The 16,874-nt window shown below is 45.7% G+C and overlaps 1 protein-coding gene across 8 annotated transcripts in view; it reads left to right on the forward strand.

Moving 5' to 3' along the window:
- The first annotated feature begins 4,098 nt into the window (after nt 1-4,098).
- Nucleotides 4,099-16,874, forward strand: part of TFAP2B (transcription factor AP-2 beta) — a 28,835-nt gene continuing 16,059 nt past the window's right edge. For 2 of the 8 annotated variants that reach the window (XM_013978019.3, XM_013978020.3), the window contains exons 1-3: nt 4,099-4,200; nt 8,610-9,068; nt 13,848-13,908. In XM_013978019.3, the coding sequence (XP_013833473.1) occupies nt 4,120-4,200; nt 8,610-9,068; nt 13,848-13,908 (601 nt within the window). In that variant the 5' untranslated portion in view covers nt 4,099-4,119. 8 annotated transcript variants of the gene reach the window in all.

A 16,874-nucleotide genomic window follows, 5' to 3' on the forward strand; every position in this document is an offset into this window, starting at 1 on the left:
CGGAAGGAGTAAGAGGTGGGGGCAGTATCCGAGTATGTTAAAATAAGTCGATGCTCCCTTTTCTCTCTTCTCTTTCTTCCTTTGCCTGTTTGTAAATCCAAGATAAAAGTAACTCTTACACGACAGTCCATCTCAGAAGGGAGGAAGGAAGGGATGGGAGGGAGGGAGGAAGGAAGGAAGGAATACAGCTTTGTTGCTCGGTGGGCAAAGTGAATCTATGTACAGTCTCGCCAACCTCCGCTTTCTAAAAGGAAATTATCCAGGTCCCTAGCTGACAGAAGCCTTCACTCTCTTGACACCCAGCACGGCGTCTTGAGTTGATAATGAGAAATTAAATTGTTTTACAAAGCAACAATATGGGAGTGATTCCTTCACATGTGCTAGTGTAACGATTTCTCACATGCGGTCCCATTTCGTAGCTTAGTACACTGGCCTTTAAATCACTTATACGACCACCGAGAAGGAGAGGGGTCGGGATCCTGACTTGGCACGATAATCCTATGTCTCGGTTTTTCCCATTTTATTATTTTCGTGCCTTGGAAAGACCGCAAAATAAACCCAGGCGGACCGTGTATTGAGTAAAAGAAAAAGCAGCGGGAGGGAGCTTATGAAGCCTTAAATCACAGGTGCCAAGGTGAGGAATAGGAGAATGAAGGAAGTCTGAGAACTTTAGACAATCCTGAATTAGATTTTTAGAAGGAAGAAGTAGTGAGACATGAAGGTGCTAATAGTTGGTCTTTATTTAATATAATGATATTCTTCGGTGACCAAAAAAAAAAAAAAAAAAAAATTGTAAACCTACTCGGAAAACCGCCAGCAGAGGTCTCCACGCTAGGTGCATTTGCTTCCATTAGTGGCTCCTACGTTTATCAGAAATAAAAGATAGGGTATCTGAGGCTGAGAAAAGGAAGCTACTGGAGGGGGGGTCTCCTCTCTGCTGTTATCAATAAAAATGAATAAAATGAGAGGGGCAAATACAAACACGACTACCTGGGATGTCTCTAGCGTGTTTCTACTTAGGCAAGCATGTGCTAACTCTGAAAAAACAAAACAAAAAAAACCCCAAAAAGCATGAACATAAGGCAAGACGAAATGGAAAATGAAATGATGATGAAAATATATATTTTGCTCGTTCATCTTCCCTTCGAAACCAGAGTTTGTTCTGCCTTTGCCTTTATTTTGTTTTGCATTTATTTATTGAGTTTTTGCTGGAATCACCCCTACATCACGTGATTAGAGGTTAAAGCGAAATGCAACAGAAAGTTAGGAGCAGGAGAAGCTGGCTCAAGTTAGGAAATTTTTCTTAGTAGCGAAGGAGCTTGTACATTTTTGAGGTGTTTGAACTTTTTAGATGCTGAGGCAATCATTTCTAAAGTTAGTAGATATGATAAGAATTTAACTTTTAAAATATTATCAGCGATAATGGGTTTTCAAGAACCGAAAAGAAATCGCTGGGGAAAAAAAAATTTGAGCGGCAGTGAAGGATTTGCTTACACAAATCCCGACAGAGGGCGCTGTTGCCCGTTCAATGACATAGGGAAGGCTCCCTAAGAAAGATTACCCTTGCAATTTCTAGGATTCTTTTGAATAATGCCCACATTGAAAAATTGAATCGCACTTTGATTATAGTTATGTATTTCTTTGCGTATTTCTTTATATATGTGTTTATTTTAAAATTTATGCTTCATTCAACAATAAACCAGATTTCAGTGTTTCTGAAGAATTTACATAAATTTTAATAAAATATTTCAAGATCTTTCTAATTTTAAAATATATAACTTTGCCATAAAATAAAATTACATATGCAAAAATTGAAATTATATATACATATTGCTATCTAAAATAGTTACACTAAGAGCGTATTACATATTTTAAATAATTTTTTATATTAAAGTATCCCTTTGGAGTTTTTTGTTGTTTGTTTGTTTTAAGCTTTAGAGTTTATTTATTTTACAGTCAAACAATGATATACCAAAAGAGATGAAAAGGGTGTTAAAAACACTTAGAGAAAAAAATTAAGATTTTTTTTCCCAAGTGCTTTTTATTTGGGTTGGAATGATATTTATGTTAAATAAAAGACAAAGGCGTTATAGATATGAAAGAGAAAATACAGCTATTCCCATAAATAGATTTCTGTCTAGAGAATCTGAAATTCCAAGTCTATAATATTTATCTTGCAAAATATTGATCTGGGATTGATTTAAGTTCTGGAAAGAGAAGGCGAAAGCCATTTCAAGTCCCACCACACAACAAAATTAGGAAGAATGCCTTCCCACGTCCAGATTAGTTCTGGGGGCAAATCTTTGCTCAGGCTGCTAATGAAAAATCTGTAAAGATTTTGTATAATTTAAGTTGTTAATGTCTAAAGTAGAGGCAAGAACGGAGGAAGGAAGGAACTAACGAAGGAACGAAAGAGGAAGGGAGAGAGGAAAACAGGATGGAGGGAGAGAAGGAAAGGCGAAACATAAAAATTAAACTGGAAATGAAGAAAGAGCTTATTTCTGAAGTTCCTTCTGAAGCACCTTCTTTGAGTTCCCTTCATTTGACTTCTCTTTTTAAAAATTAGATTAAAAAATCCGCAGAAGTGTTCATTCTGCACCTTACGATGCATCTCCCTGGTTTTTATCGAATCGATATCCGCCGCTCTTGTCCGGAGCCCGCTCCGAGCGCAAGGCAGCGCTCAGCAGTCCTGAGATTTACAGACAATCGCCCTTTGCAGATTCACTCTTATCAGGTTTAATAACTTCCACCCCAAATTGCCCTGGTCCCTCCTCATTCCCTCCTGTCATTTATTTTCTGCCCCAGGGGCAGAGAGCCTCCACTGGACTTCCCTTCTGGCTGTGAGGATCCTTCCGCACCCTGGAAGGGAGTGGAAAAATCGAGGGGGTGGGAAACCGGGAGATGAGGGTAGTCACTTCGTCGTGAAATTCAGAAACCCTGTGCTTAAAGGACACCCATTTTCGAGGCTTGGGTTAACTTTGTTCTTGTGGGTGTTTTTGTTTTCCTTTGGGGAAAAAAAGCTGTACAAATCACCTAAGAAAAAAATACAATCAAAACAAAAAACCACACTTCCTAAAATATTTTTCACTGTCGCCTTGAAAAACATTCTGCTTAAGTCATTCCAAAGGCTCAGGTGACCCCTTCTTGACTTTCCATGATTAAAACCACTTAAAAGTTCTAGACAACAGATACAATATAAAACGTCTCATGCCTCTGCTAAGAAATTAACATTGTGTGATTGTGCATGTATGTTGCTCCCAACATATGAAAAAAAAAAAAAAAAGGAAAGAAAAAACTTCATAAAATGGAGACTCCAGCCAAGAAAAGAATGGCACAAGGAATCTGTTGAAAACACATACAAACAACCCTTAGCAATAAGCAGCACAGACTGAGGTGGTCCATACCATATTTAAGTTTTTAAATGTGTTGAACAAAATGACCAGAAAATATTAGAAATGGTCACTGGTGAAGCTGGCTTTTTTGTCCTACAGTGACTAAGGTACAGTTTTTAAAAGAAAGTTGTGCAGTCACCAATACAGACAGATCACCCTTAAAATTCCCAAATCCAGCTTTCAAAACCCTCCAGCTGAGCACACAAGAATAGGAGCTTTTGTGTTTAAAAATCTCAATAATGGTCCTCCTTTTCAAAATCGACATAGAAAATGGGGAGCTGTTGGCACCCCGGTTTCTCCTTCTGAATTGTCAAGACTTTAGTCAGTGGCTACAATGATTCATCATTTTCAATATAGAGGTTTTAAAATGTATATGTTTATATTAATCACGCTGACCAACTCTCTCTCTTTTAAATGCATGTTTAGAATCTGTAGACTCTGTGTGACCCAGGGGTGCTTATATAACTAAATGTGGGTGTCTGGGTGTAAATACGTGTTTATGGTTTTTATAATATATATGTCTGTGGGTTGCATCTAACTCCTGTGTGTGTAATAATGTTTTTCTCTCAGCTGAGGCTTACTTCTCCAGCCTATTGTTTGAGACAACAGATATAAGTTGCGATGGGAGAGGAGCGTCGGATTTGGTGTGTATCCCCCATTTCCAATTATAGATGGATCATTACAGACAGCGGAGTCCTCAGAAGCCAGACATCTGCTCCTCACATGAATGCACTCACCTCCTAGAGACCAGGCTGCCATCATGCTCTGGAAGCTCGTGGAGAATGTCAAGTACGAAGATATCTATGAGGTGAGCCAACACCCCCAGATGCATCTTAGAGCTTTGCAGATAGAGAATTTGAGATTCTTGACACCCTAACTGATATATATTTTTAAGCTCTTTGCTCGTAGATTTCCGGTCGCTTTTCTCAGCTTTCTCTAACTTTTAGTAAAGCTGGCTTGGTGAGACTTTGCTATTCTGAAAAAGAACTTTAAGGTGGAACTCCGACTACTTTAACTTAGGAGGTTTCTCTCTGTTTTGTTATTTTATTTTTCTGTCTCTCTCTCTCCCCCCCCCCCCTTTTAGGCTCTGATAGGGAACCTGGTGCTACTGAACGTGGGCAGAGAAAATAGAGACTGATAAAGGCAGAGGATCTCCTCGTTTTGAGTGTGGGAGACAATTAGGTTTTCAAGCCTCATTTGCAATAGACGCGGGCTTTTAATTTTTATTTTCAATAAAATTTTGAAATCGGTAACAAACGTATCTAGGCAGAGGACGAAAATTAGAAGGCGGGTGGTCAACAGACGAATAGACGGCTAGATGGCTAGATGGATGGAGAGAGAGCACAAGCCAAGGAGCCGTAGTGGAAAAAATAATTTTTATTTTATTTTATTTTAATTTATTTTATTATTTTGTCTTCTCGTGTTTTGTTTCTTTGAGGGTCGGGACGTCCAAACTGCCCCACGTCTTAGCATTTTTAACGAAATGTTCTACCCGGGTGGAGTGCGCGCGGCTCTTTAGCACTGAGGCTATGGAGACTTCCCCCGGGTGGAAGGCTACCCGCAGCCCGGCGGCCGCCTGCCTCCCCGCGGGCCTGGCGCGCCGGCTATGTGCTCTGTTCTCGGGTCTCCGGCGCCGACGGAGCTGTGGGGCGGCGGGGCGGCGGGGCACTGGGGCTGCGGCGCTGCGCGCGGCCGGGGCGGCGGGACTGGGAGGGACGGCGGCCCAGGCCCCGCCGAACTTCGCTGCGGCTGAACCCGCCTGGAAGCCCCCGAATTAGCGCAAGGGGAAGGAGGGAAGCTAAGGCTTCGGAGACGTCGAAGGAGAGGATCGAGAAAGAAAAGCTTTCGAAGAAGGTGAAGGGAAAGGGGCAGAAGCGTTGGAGAAGCGGAAGGTGGAAATTGGCGAGCGGGCATCGGATGGAGATCGGCAGGAGGGGAATTCGGAGAAGGGAGGGAGGACGGCAAGCCACGTCTCGGGCGATCGGCTTGGGCAGCGCTCGGTGGGACGAAGCAGTCGAGGAGGGACGAACGGAGGCTCCCCATCCCGCGGGGGACACCGTCACCCCGCCGGACTCTTGAAAGCCGGGCCGGGAGCCGCCTTGCGGACCCGGGGAACGGGCTCCTCCGGACGCCGCCCGCCCAGCCCCGTGACCCAGGCTGCGGCTCCGAGGGACCCGCGCGCGCTCAGACGCCTCCCTACAGAGTTTCGCGGGCAGGGCCCGGAACCCATGCCCGGAGCTTTCCTGATTTTGGGGTGTGTGTGTGTGTGTGTGTGTGTGTGTGTGTGTGTGTGTGTGTGTGAGAGAGAGAGAGAGAGAGAGAGAGAGAGAGAGAGAGAGAGAGAGAGAGTGAGTGAGAGAAAGAGTGAGAAAGATTCGTCTTTCTGCGGAATGATGTTTGGGGTTTTCCTTTTCTCTTTGTGGTTGTGTATAGACTGTAACGGAGAGCCGCGCCTCCGCCTGGTGGGGTTTGTTTCGGTTCGTCCTCCTTTTCTTTCTTTAACAGGCGGGATAATGGTCGAGTCGAACGCGCTAGAACTACCGTAAAGAATGTGAGCGCCCGAAGTGGGCTTGGCACGGGCGGGGACAGGGCCCAAGGTATAAATAGCTGGGGGGCTACAGAGTGGGATTTCACCGGGTTCCGAAAAGAAGCAGGATAAGACTCCTTCTAAGAGTCTGGAAAGTCGACTGGCTAAATGGGAAAGAAGGGAGGGAGAGGTGAAAGCTGAAAGGGAGAGAGGGAGGGAGGGAGGAAGAGGGAGGGGTGGAGTAGAAGAGGGAAAGAGGAGAGAATAAAGGGGGAGGGAGGAGAGAGAGACCGAGGCAGAAAATATTGCGGGTATTCCTATCTGCCTAATTTTTCTGCTCAAAAATATAGGAGAGCCCGGAGCTCGGTGGAAGGAGCTATTTAAGTCCAGAGGAAGATTGAACTTTAACAGAAATGGCAGTCAGGCCAGTTGAACGGGTTCCTGAAGCATCCAGAAAGGGTTTCTCTTGCCCCTGGCTTTGCCTGGAAGGATAAGTTTAGTGTACAAGATTGATTGCATATATTTTAAACCGAAGTAAAAAAGTACAGACTGCATGAGCACTAAAGGGGGAAAGGCTGCACAAGGGATGGAAAGCCCCCATCATGCGCCTGTCCTTTAATAAATAGGCATAGTCTCCAGTCTGCATGAAAGCCTGCAAACGTCACTGTAAACAACCGGGCCCACCGGTTTACTTTGCTCTCCCCTCCAAAGGAGGAGGCAACGCCTTTTTATTTTGTTTTTTAATCTGCACGCGAAGCACCTAGGGCGATCCGTTCTTCCCTTTAGGAAAAGTCCCTCTCCAGGAACAAGGACACCTCCGTACTGCACAAGCCCCCAGCGATGCTCTCTCCGTCACCGCCTTGTCCCAGGGAGCAGGGGCTGCTTTACGCGCGTCCCGGGCTCAGTTAATTGAAGTTCTGCCTCTTTCCTGCTAAACTTTTTCCCCCCTGTCTGCCTTTGCCAGCCCCCTCGTCTGATTACATCTAGTAATTCTCCACTGAATGAACGTCATTTACAATAGTAGGGGAGCTCTGCGCCCGCTGCTGCTTCACGCTCCATTTGTCCTCCATTCTCCCTTTAAAGTACTCGTGTAATATTAATAGTCATGAATATCAATTATTATGAGGCGGTGTAGGCAAGCAGAGGGAGGAAGGGGCGCCTGAGCAGTCTGAGCCCAGCTTCGGGCGGAAGAGGACTGCATCTGGAGCCCCGGAGAACCACAGAAGAAAAAAAAGACCAAAAAGACTGCAAGAGACCGATGAACAAGAGCTCTGTCTGTGTGTGACAGGCGTCGCCAATCTCGTTTGGGGGTGGGGGGGGTAATTTTTTTTCTTTTTCCTTTTTTTTTTTTTTTTTTTTTGATGGCCTGTCCTGGATACACCTCAAGCCCGGCTCCTGTGTCCAGCTTGTTCCTTTGCTGGACTCCTTGACTTTTTTTAAAGCATTGTTTGATTTTGAGCAGTAACCAGGCTTTTTTTTCCAGATGTTAGTCCACACCTATTCATCCATGGTGAGTTTGGATTCACGTTGTACCAGAATTGCATGCTCCCTCCCCTCAACTGTCTCCCTGTCTCTGTCTCTGTGTGTGTGCCTCACTCTCACTCCCGTCTCTGTCTTCCTTCGAGCGCCTTTGGCTTGGTAATTTAGCACCATAATTGGACGAGGCTGCAGCTGCTTCTCTGTATTGTGTGTTCGCCTGAGCTCCATGAGTCAGCTGGGGAGGGAGGGGAGGCCGAACAGACAAACTTTTTATTTGCCATTGCAGTTTGGAAATTTAGGTGACTATTTCTCCAAAAAGAACCTCGGGGACTTCACCATGGCATTTCCACAGAGAGGGAGAAACTTAAGCACTCCTCTCTCTACACACACACACATACACACACCTCCCCCTTACCCTTTCACGGAGTTTAGCACTCCAGTTAGGGGTTGTCTGGGCCTTTTGGGGGTTTATACCCCCACCCCCACCCCAGGTCCTTCATTTTCACAGCCTGGAGTAGAACAGCGTTAGATATAGAAAAGCACCCTTAGAAAGAACTCCTGTGAACCACAATTCAACTTAACAGGGACTCGGGATATGATTTTGAATGAGATCCATTTCAATCAAACACTACATAAATTATTTAATTCCTCTTGGGGAGGGAGGGGTGATTGGAACCTCAGATCCGGCAGATTCCTGTATCTCCTGGAATGACCAGGTTGTGTGGGGAGCTCCTGGTCAGCAGCTGGGTTGCCAGGAAGGCAGAAGTTGGTTTTGAACAGGAGAAGCAAATAGTATGAAGTTTTACTTGTTCTTCTTTGGACCTCTGGAAAAGTTAGGAAAAAATAGTTTAAAGCACAGAGAAGAGCAAATACTGTATGTCAGACTCCTGTATTATTTATTAGGAAATTTAGAATGCCCCCCCACCCAGACACACAGTTACTTTACCTTCACCCTTTTCTGCCGGCTTTGCACCCCAACAGAAGGCTTAGATGTTGGTTAAGTGGGTGATTCTCCCCGTTTTCCCCCTAAAGCTTGCGTTTGGAATCGCTGAAATCATGAACCTCTGAGTCAACTTGCGAGTTGAAGTTTCAGACGCTTCTTCCCCTGTCCCGGGAAGAAGATGCGGAAGCCGGGCTTCTCCATTTGTCGCTTGTATTTTTTTTTTCCCTCCCCTTCTTTCTCTCTCTCCCTCTGTCCTCTCCACTCCCAGGACCGGCACGATGGCGTCCCGAGTCACAGCTCGCGACTCTCCCAGCTGGGCTCGGTGTCCCAAGGACCTTATTCCAGCGCCCCGCCGCTGTCCCACACCCCGTCGTCAGATTTCCAGCCGCCCTACTTCCCGCCCCCCTACCAGCCGCTCCCCTACCACCAGAGCCAGGACCCCTACTCCCACGTCAACGACCCCTACTCCCTGAACCCCCTGCACCAGCCCCAGCAGCATCCTTGGGGGCAACGGCAACGGCAAGAAGTGGGTTCAGAAGCCGGCTCCCTCCTGCCCCAGCCTCGGGCCGCCCTGCCCCAGCTCTCGGGCCTGGACCCCCGGAGGGACTACCACTCTGTCCGCCGGCCGGACGTGCTCCTGCACTCAGCGCACCACGGCCTGGACGCGGGCATGGGTGACAGCCTCTCGCTGCACGGCCTCGGCCACCCCGGAATGGAAGACGTCCAGGTAACCGCGCACAAACAAACAAACAAGATAACAAACAAATAACAAATGCCCCGGGAGGGGGGAGGGACAGGAGAGGGACAGCTCTGTCTCCTTTGGGGGAGGTAGTTTCCATCTTTAGAATGGGACCAGCTGGACAAGACGTATGTCAGTGTGTACACATGGACGGCTCTCTAATGGCGATTTCTGGAGGTGCGATGATGAAAGCTAGAGCCAGGAGACATGAAATCAAGGAGGAGAAAAATATAGGTATTTTCCTAGTTTAGGATCATCAGGATCTAGGCTAGATGTTTTTGTTTTGCCTTAGCTGTGGGACTCCTTCCTGTTCTCTTGCGCTTTGTGTGAGCAAGCTGGGTACCCTCCTAACCCCCACCCCCATGTGTGTCCCCTAGTGGGCCTGGCCCCCTGACATGACAGGTGGAGTCCCAGCTGCCCAGAGGCCGAAGCTGCAGCATGGAGGTGCAGGGTCCTCTGTGGTGGCTCCTGCTGGATTTGCAGACAGTCTGAAGCATGACAGTGCACACTGGAAGAAAAACGTGTGCTGTTTTGTCCAGGCCAGGTCTTACTTTGAATGTCCCATGAGCTGTAGAACCTCTTCCAAGATAATTGAGTTCCAGAGTCATCATCCGGAAAATGGAAAATTTGTGGGGAGAGGCCCAGAAAACCAACATTCTGTTTGGGAATCCATGAGGAGACATACCATTTTGGAGATTCTTTTTCACCTTTTCAGACCATTAAATGACTGTGGAGCAATATTCTCCACATCCCCTCTCCAGCCCTCCCCCTGCGCTAAGACCCTCCTCTCCCCAGAGTCACCACCCCAGTAGAAGAGGCATCACATGTTTGTTTCTTAAAACAAAAGGCTCCAAACACTCCCCCTCCCCAGATCCCACTATCCCATCTGCAACCTACACAATGGAGCCTGATTTGGTTGAGAATACTTGGTTAAACTAAACAAAGAAACATCAAAGAACTGATTTCTCAAAACTGTCTGGGTGATTCTGAGCAGGTCTCCTTTTGCTCCCTAATTTAAGTTGTCTCCAGAAAAGATAAATATGGTTGAAAGGCATACAATTGATGCTTCAGTCTCATTGGCATGGTTGTGTATATTATGCATCGCTATAGACATACCTCTTAAGCAAAGGAAAAAGGAAGTGGGAAAGAGAAAGGGTGCCTGTGTCCTTCTTTACCTTGCTGAAGAAAAAGTATTTTTGTACAGTTATAATGTGGTGACAGCATTAAACGCTGTCTGGGTGTAGTCTATGCTGGTTCACTTTTAAAGGAAACTCAGGAATTTCAAAGGAATTCAGTCATTTAATATTTCCAAAACTGATGGCATCACCTGAGTTGTGGCTGGATTTACCCATAGTAATAAGAATGGTAGTTTGGTTGATTTAACAGAGCTCAACTTTTCCTTGTCTTTTCAGAATATCATTTGAGAAAGGAAATATTTAATAGTTTTTTTTTAATGCATTGAGGTAATATGTGTCTAGGGGGGTAGTTTTTAAATTAACCTTTCTGGGTACGGTTCAAAGTGCTAGATAATGAAAGTAGATCAACTCATCAGCATTGCTGTTGGCAATGCTACACTGGCTGTGTCACCACCACCCTGCAGGCTGAGTGGCTCAGGCGACTGATCCCAGGAATTTCGCCCACAGAGATTTCTTTGGTTTTAGTTGTTGTTGTTGTTATTTTAAGATAAAATTGTGATGAGTTTGGCGTGTTTGGTCAAATGCAAGGGGTGAGAGAAAGGCAGGGCCAGGTCATTGTGCATTTGGGAGAACACCCTTGTCCAAGCATCACTTCCCGGAGCTCAGACCTCCCTCTGTCGAAGGCGGAGAGAGGCCAGAGCTGAGAAGGCGCAGGCCCATCCCACCTCTGTCTGATTCCTCCCCTAAAGCACCCCCCAGCAGGTCTCTTGGTGACATGGGGAGGCCCGAGGGTCTTTCTGGGGTTGACCCTCAGTGCCAGGGGTCCTGGGGGTTACACTACGCACCTGTCCCAGGAAGGGAATGACGGGAGGGAGAAGGGGCTATCTCTGTCTGTCCCCACGGCGATGACAGGCCTCCTGAGGCCCGAGTGTGCTTGGTGTGACATGGGGCAGGTGACAAAGAAAGATGGGGGAGGAGATGGACCTAGCACCAGACTTCAGAGGCTTTGCTTCCCCTTATTCAAGCCGGGAGGACCCACTTCCCAGTGTTCTGGAGTGTGGGGCGTGGGCTCAAGTTGCAGGAGGGGTTGAGGTTTCAGTGTTTCCAGCAGCTACTAGGACATGAGTGGACTGTGCCCCACCAGTCTGTAAAAAGGACCAGAGGTGCCTCGGCCTGGACCGTGGTCACTTCTTCCATCTCAAGGGCCTAGTGTGTGTTCCAGATGCCCCCCGACCCCAACCCGGCGGAGGGCCTGGCAGATCCCAGGGCGCTGCCGGGGCTGGGGTGGGGGCTGCTCACAGACCGTGGGTACTCACCTGGCGCAGGGTTGGGGGAGGATGTTGTGTGACCCAGACACACACGCGGGGCCACTGCCCCGACCGTGAGAGAAGCAAAGGAGGAGAGCTAATTAACCAAATGCTTCTAATATTTTTTAAATGAAACTATAAAACCCTGTCAATTTCTATTTCAATTTACTCACAGGGGCTATTAAACTAGCAAATCGCTGTTTGGGTTCTGGTATGCTACATTTCACTCATTGTGTGTGTGTGTGTGTGTGTGTGTGCATGCACGCGGGGGGGTGGGGGTGGCGGGCACGGTGTTTAAAACTCAGAAAAACAGCATCAGAAAGAGAGAGATGACACCTAGTTTGGGGTTTGTTTAGTTGCTGTGAACACCTTTTTCCTTCTTCCCATCTTTGCTCTCTAAACTCAGATCAGCTCTGCTACCTAAGAGCATCAACACATAAGGACGTTCAGTCAAAGACCCAACACACACACACACACACACACACACACACACCCCACACACACTCAAACACACCCTAGTGTCTAAAAGCAACCCCTGGTATCACTTTTAACTAAAGAAGTCTAGTAATTACGAGTCTGAGTTGTTTTTCTGAGCTTCCGCATGCAGTCCTAATTAAATCTTTACGATCCTCCCTGTGACGATTAAGCGCCAGCATGCTGCGTGAATATCCTGTACAAAAACCCAGCAGGCGGCCGTAATTAGATAGAAAATCAGACAAGAGCCTTCTCATTAACTACCACAACTACCCCACGTCGCTGATGAGGCGTATATACATATTTACGTACCAACGTGAGGGTGAGGTGCGGGGGCGCGCCATCCGGGCCCGTGAGATCGCGGGTCTGCCCGCCCACAGACACAGGCGAATATTTCTGTCCTGCGTGGACACGTCGCCAGTGTAGACACGTGAGCACAGCAAGGCGTGCATCCTGCGCGTGTGCGCCCGTGAGCATGGTGGGGTCCCCTGGGAGTTCCGAACAAGTTACATGAAGCATTTCTTTAAAAAGCTTTTTACTGTGTCTTAAGATGTAGATGGCATGTTGCAACTTGGAAAAGGGCTCTTATGGAGAATAACAATTTTCCTCCTCTTTCTGAGAACAGAAGAGTGACTATTACAAACGAAAAGAAACAAATTAACATGCCCCCCCCACCCCCACCCTGCGCCCCTGATTAGATCATCTCCTTTCTAATGTGCTGCTTGTTTGGGGCAGACAGTCTCTTCCTTGTGATGAACACACGCCCTGTCTGGGGATGCAGCTTGAGAGGGTGGGAGGTGCTGTCTAAACACAACCTCCTTCTCAAGCCCTTGCTTGGCTTTTCACTCCTCTGTAGAGTGGGTGACAGATTGGTCCAAAGTTGGGTTTCTAAGGATCGAGAAAGCAGCTGTACGTTGCAGCAAGGCTTAGTGTTTTTTTTCATTGGAGAGTAGGTGCGGATCCATTGCTTTTGGATGCCCTGGATGCTCAGCTGGAACACTGTTCTGGGGCATCCTGACAGCGTGAACATCATTCTAACAGCTATTTCCCCTCAGAAGTGCAGCCAATACGTAGGGTTGAAACGTTGCTTCTCTGGGATGAAACTGTGGCAAGGAAGATGAATGTTTTTTTGCCATTATCTGGGTGTTGACTCCGAGGATCCTACTTGTGTGTCTGTAGCTACTGCCTTCCTAACAGGTGTGCTTCTTGCTGGACAACAGCAGTGGCAGGGTTGGGAGGGGGAGCAGATTGCGCAGGTTCCTCCAAGGCATTGTCCAGTGGCAGGAAGCTCACAGAGCACAAGGATGTGTGGGGACTGCAGTGGGTGTACGGTCCTGACAGCCTGCAAACCTGTTCCTGTGTGTTGCTGTTTGCATTCCATTCCAAACTGCTCAGACTTTAATTAAAATCCTACAATGCAAACTATTATGTATTTGTAACATGACTCTGGGGTTAAGATGCACTGGGATAGCATAGACATGAGAAATTGCTCTTACTAATATTGGTGAGACTTTTTCAGCTGTTGCCAAATTTTCACAATTCATAAGAGCAAATAATATAAAAGTTTATGTGTCTATGTAATATCTATGTTTAATATGAGAGCTAAACCAATCCTGCACCCAGACGTCTCTCACAGTTTCCTGTTTGCTATTCTTCCATTGGAAGAATTTATAATTTGGGTGAATTTCATTTCTGTGTCCATTTGGAGGTAATAATGATAATAATAAAACCTCCCTTTGTGAATTAATATAAATGGAAATAACAGAAACTCCTGTTTGGAATGACATGATTTATGTGTGCGATTCTTTAATATCCAGTCGATTTGAATAGTGATGTTTTTATATTCACAGTCAGTTGAAGATGCCAATAACAGCAGCATGAATCTATTGGACCAGTCTGTCATTAAAAAAGGTATGGATTCTTCTCCCCCCCCAACAAAGTAAGCAAAGTTTTCCTGTGCATTCCTGCCTTTATGATGAGTTTTCACTTTGAAGGATTTCATTATTTTGTAGGATACAAATGTTTGCTCACAGTCCTAGCATAGCGGCTAACTGGGTGAGAAGGCAGGTAGGGAAGAAGAAATGGGGTGGCGGGGGCACTGCAGGCAGAAACCCGGATGAGAGAGACAGAGGGACAGAAACTATTGCCATTTTTCTCCTGGTACATCCAGTAGAAATTCTAGATACATCTTAAATAATTGAACTATCAACATGTATGGGACTGGCTGGGAATCACTGCTTTCAGAAATATGCTATGATTATTTCACTGATAACTGAAGGTTGCTGGGCTAAACCCTATGTCATTGAGACAGCTCTGTCCTTGTTCTTTGATTTTTTTTTTTTTTGGTGGTAATTTTGTTCCCAGTTCTCTGTGTTTTATGAGTTGTTTCTTCTTCTTCTTTTTTTTAATTGTGCCAAATGTGTCGCTAAATATGCTCTTCCTGAGAAGCTGAACCGGCCTCTGTACATTTCTCAATCTTCCTACATATGCGTTCATGATTTAGTGTGACTGTGGGATCACCCCATACTGTTAAAGGGCATGTGATATTAACAAATGTTTGCAGTCTCTTGTACAGCTGTAAGCAAAATCATTAACTAATTAAACTAATTAAATGTAATTACAATAACTCATTTCGGGCGTATTGCAGCTGCTTAATTTTCCCCCCCTCTTCTCTGACAGCCACTGAGAGAATGCCTGGCGATTAGTGTGGCTGCCGAAAGGCCCGAATGTCACTCACATGCCACAAATTTAGGAGCTTGAATGTGTAAACAGTGCAATCTTTAATTATCGCAAGAACCGGTATTTGGGGCTATGATTTTAACTACTGTAACCCTTTCTCATAGATGCTGGAGAAGGCTCTGTCCTTCTGTTTGGTGTCAACAGTCCCTAGCTCTAGTCACTTAATGATTCATTTGAGCCAGATGACTTTCACGAAAATAATTAAAAGGGAAAAGGATGCCTTGGAAAGTAAAGTGGAGTCAAGCCTCTGCATATTCTTCTCTTACAAAAGCAGAAGAAGGCTCTTTGGGAGGTGGGAGGGGGAGCTGTACTTGAAGTGATGCCATTTGGCTTTGGAATGTAATATTCTGAAGAAGAGTAGGGTTAGCGGCGTAACCATTTATTTTAAGTGTTGCTTCAAACGTCTCTCCCGCTCTTCGCTCTGCATTAAATAGTATCCTTTCGGTTTTTAATGCCAGGGTTTGGGTTTGCTAGGGCACCCCAGCTCGTGTGCTTTGATTTGCAACTGTGCTGACAGCTCACTTTCACCACTTCCTCCTGGGTCTTATCTTCTGGTTAATTGCTGGTGGATGGGGTGAGGGATAAAGGGGTGGGGGAAAAGGGAGGTACCTCTTCATTGGCTTTTTGGGGGTCTCTTTTCTGTTTTAGTTCCCCGTGCCTTTTCATGGAAAGCTAGAACCCCTTAGCTCAGGGTTCTGTGTCCTAGAAACAGCCTTTGGGCTGGGAGTGGGGGCTTGCCCAAGTGATGACCAATCAGAAATGTTAGTAATAGCCAGGCCAATAAAAATATTTGGAACTTAGCTTGCCTAACACAACGGAGCTGAAAATATTCTTAGATGTAGGATGCTTTGGTTTCAGGGCTTGTATATGTTTGTTAGTGAAATGTGAATATTTATGAATATGAGTATCTCCAGGAACAAGAAAAGGAGAATATTGAATGACGTCGCCGGTTCTGTTTTGGAAACACTGAGTGCTTTCTATGGTCCCCAAAGCTTTTTCGAAGATGTGCAGCTTAAAACACCTAAGTGGTATCCCAGTGACTTTATTGATTTAGGGAGTGTGGTATGAATAGGAAGTGTTAGGTCAATTTCATTATTTAATATTTCAGGTATTTGCTTTATTACATGAAGAAAAGACCCTAATATCATATTTTAAAAAAAAATCTTTAGAGAGCCATGGGCAAAAGAGGAATAAGTGGTTTTGATTTACTTTCCTAGATCACTGTGAACCACTTAAAATAAGGTTATGGGTTCATTAGCGCCTTCCCTGCCCTCTGGTCTCCCATCTTTGCCCCTCCCCCACCTTTATAAGGGATGACTCCAAAACATTTCATTTCCTTAAAAGAGGAGGTGAGGACATTTTTCTGAACAAAATATTTTAAATTTCGACAACTGGCAGGGGACTTGATTGCTTTGTTTATGTTCTAATCGGCTTTTGGAGAGATGTTTACAGTCTACCTCTTTAATAATAAGGCAGCAACTGGCCCAGGTTTTGGTGTCTCTGCCTCTTTAGGGATTGGAGGCAGAAGACTTAGACATAAAGGACATACGTCTCTATGTGTCGCGCTTGTGTATCTCTAATTATGGAAGTTCTCCCTCCTAGAATGTTACCAGTCCAATTTTTCCCCCACGTTGATATCACCCTACAGATTATAGGCTAGCTCTCTTGTTATGTTTGCTATCTGGGCTTAGCTGACATTTCTGAAGTAATTTAGTTAAGAGGAAATGAGTTGTTCCCAGTAGAGAGAGCAAACGAGTGAAGTGAAGGTAGCCAGCGTGATAAATGGCTCTTTCATTTGAAGATCTCCAGAGCTCGTTTACGGCTAATTTTCTGTATTGGCCCCCTTTGAGCTATTAATGCAATCGGCAGGGACCGTGGCCCCTCTCCTCTTAGCTGCCCCATTAGAGCTCCCATTAAGCCGTCGAGTCTCAACTCCATGGCAGGGGTGGGGGGAGTAATGAAAGGTGCTTTTTAAACTCTCCTAATCTAAACCGGCAGAGGGTGGTTAATACGATTTGAAGGGGGCTGGTCAATGAGCAATCAATAAAGTAATAATGAGAAGGATTCGGTACATTAACAGTCTAAAAATCCAACGAGACATTAAAAAATCATTCTGAATTCTCAGTTCCATTAAGATT

The sequence above is a fragment of the Sus scrofa genome, chromosome 7, assembly GCF_054392235.1.
Source record: "Sus scrofa isolate SSC_HxYL_T2T_F1_AM1 chromosome 7, Sscrofa_HxYL_maternal_Yorkshire_Landrace_v2.0, whole genome shotgun sequence".
Taxonomy (NCBI): domain Eukaryota; kingdom Metazoa; phylum Chordata; class Mammalia; order Artiodactyla; family Suidae; genus Sus; species Sus scrofa.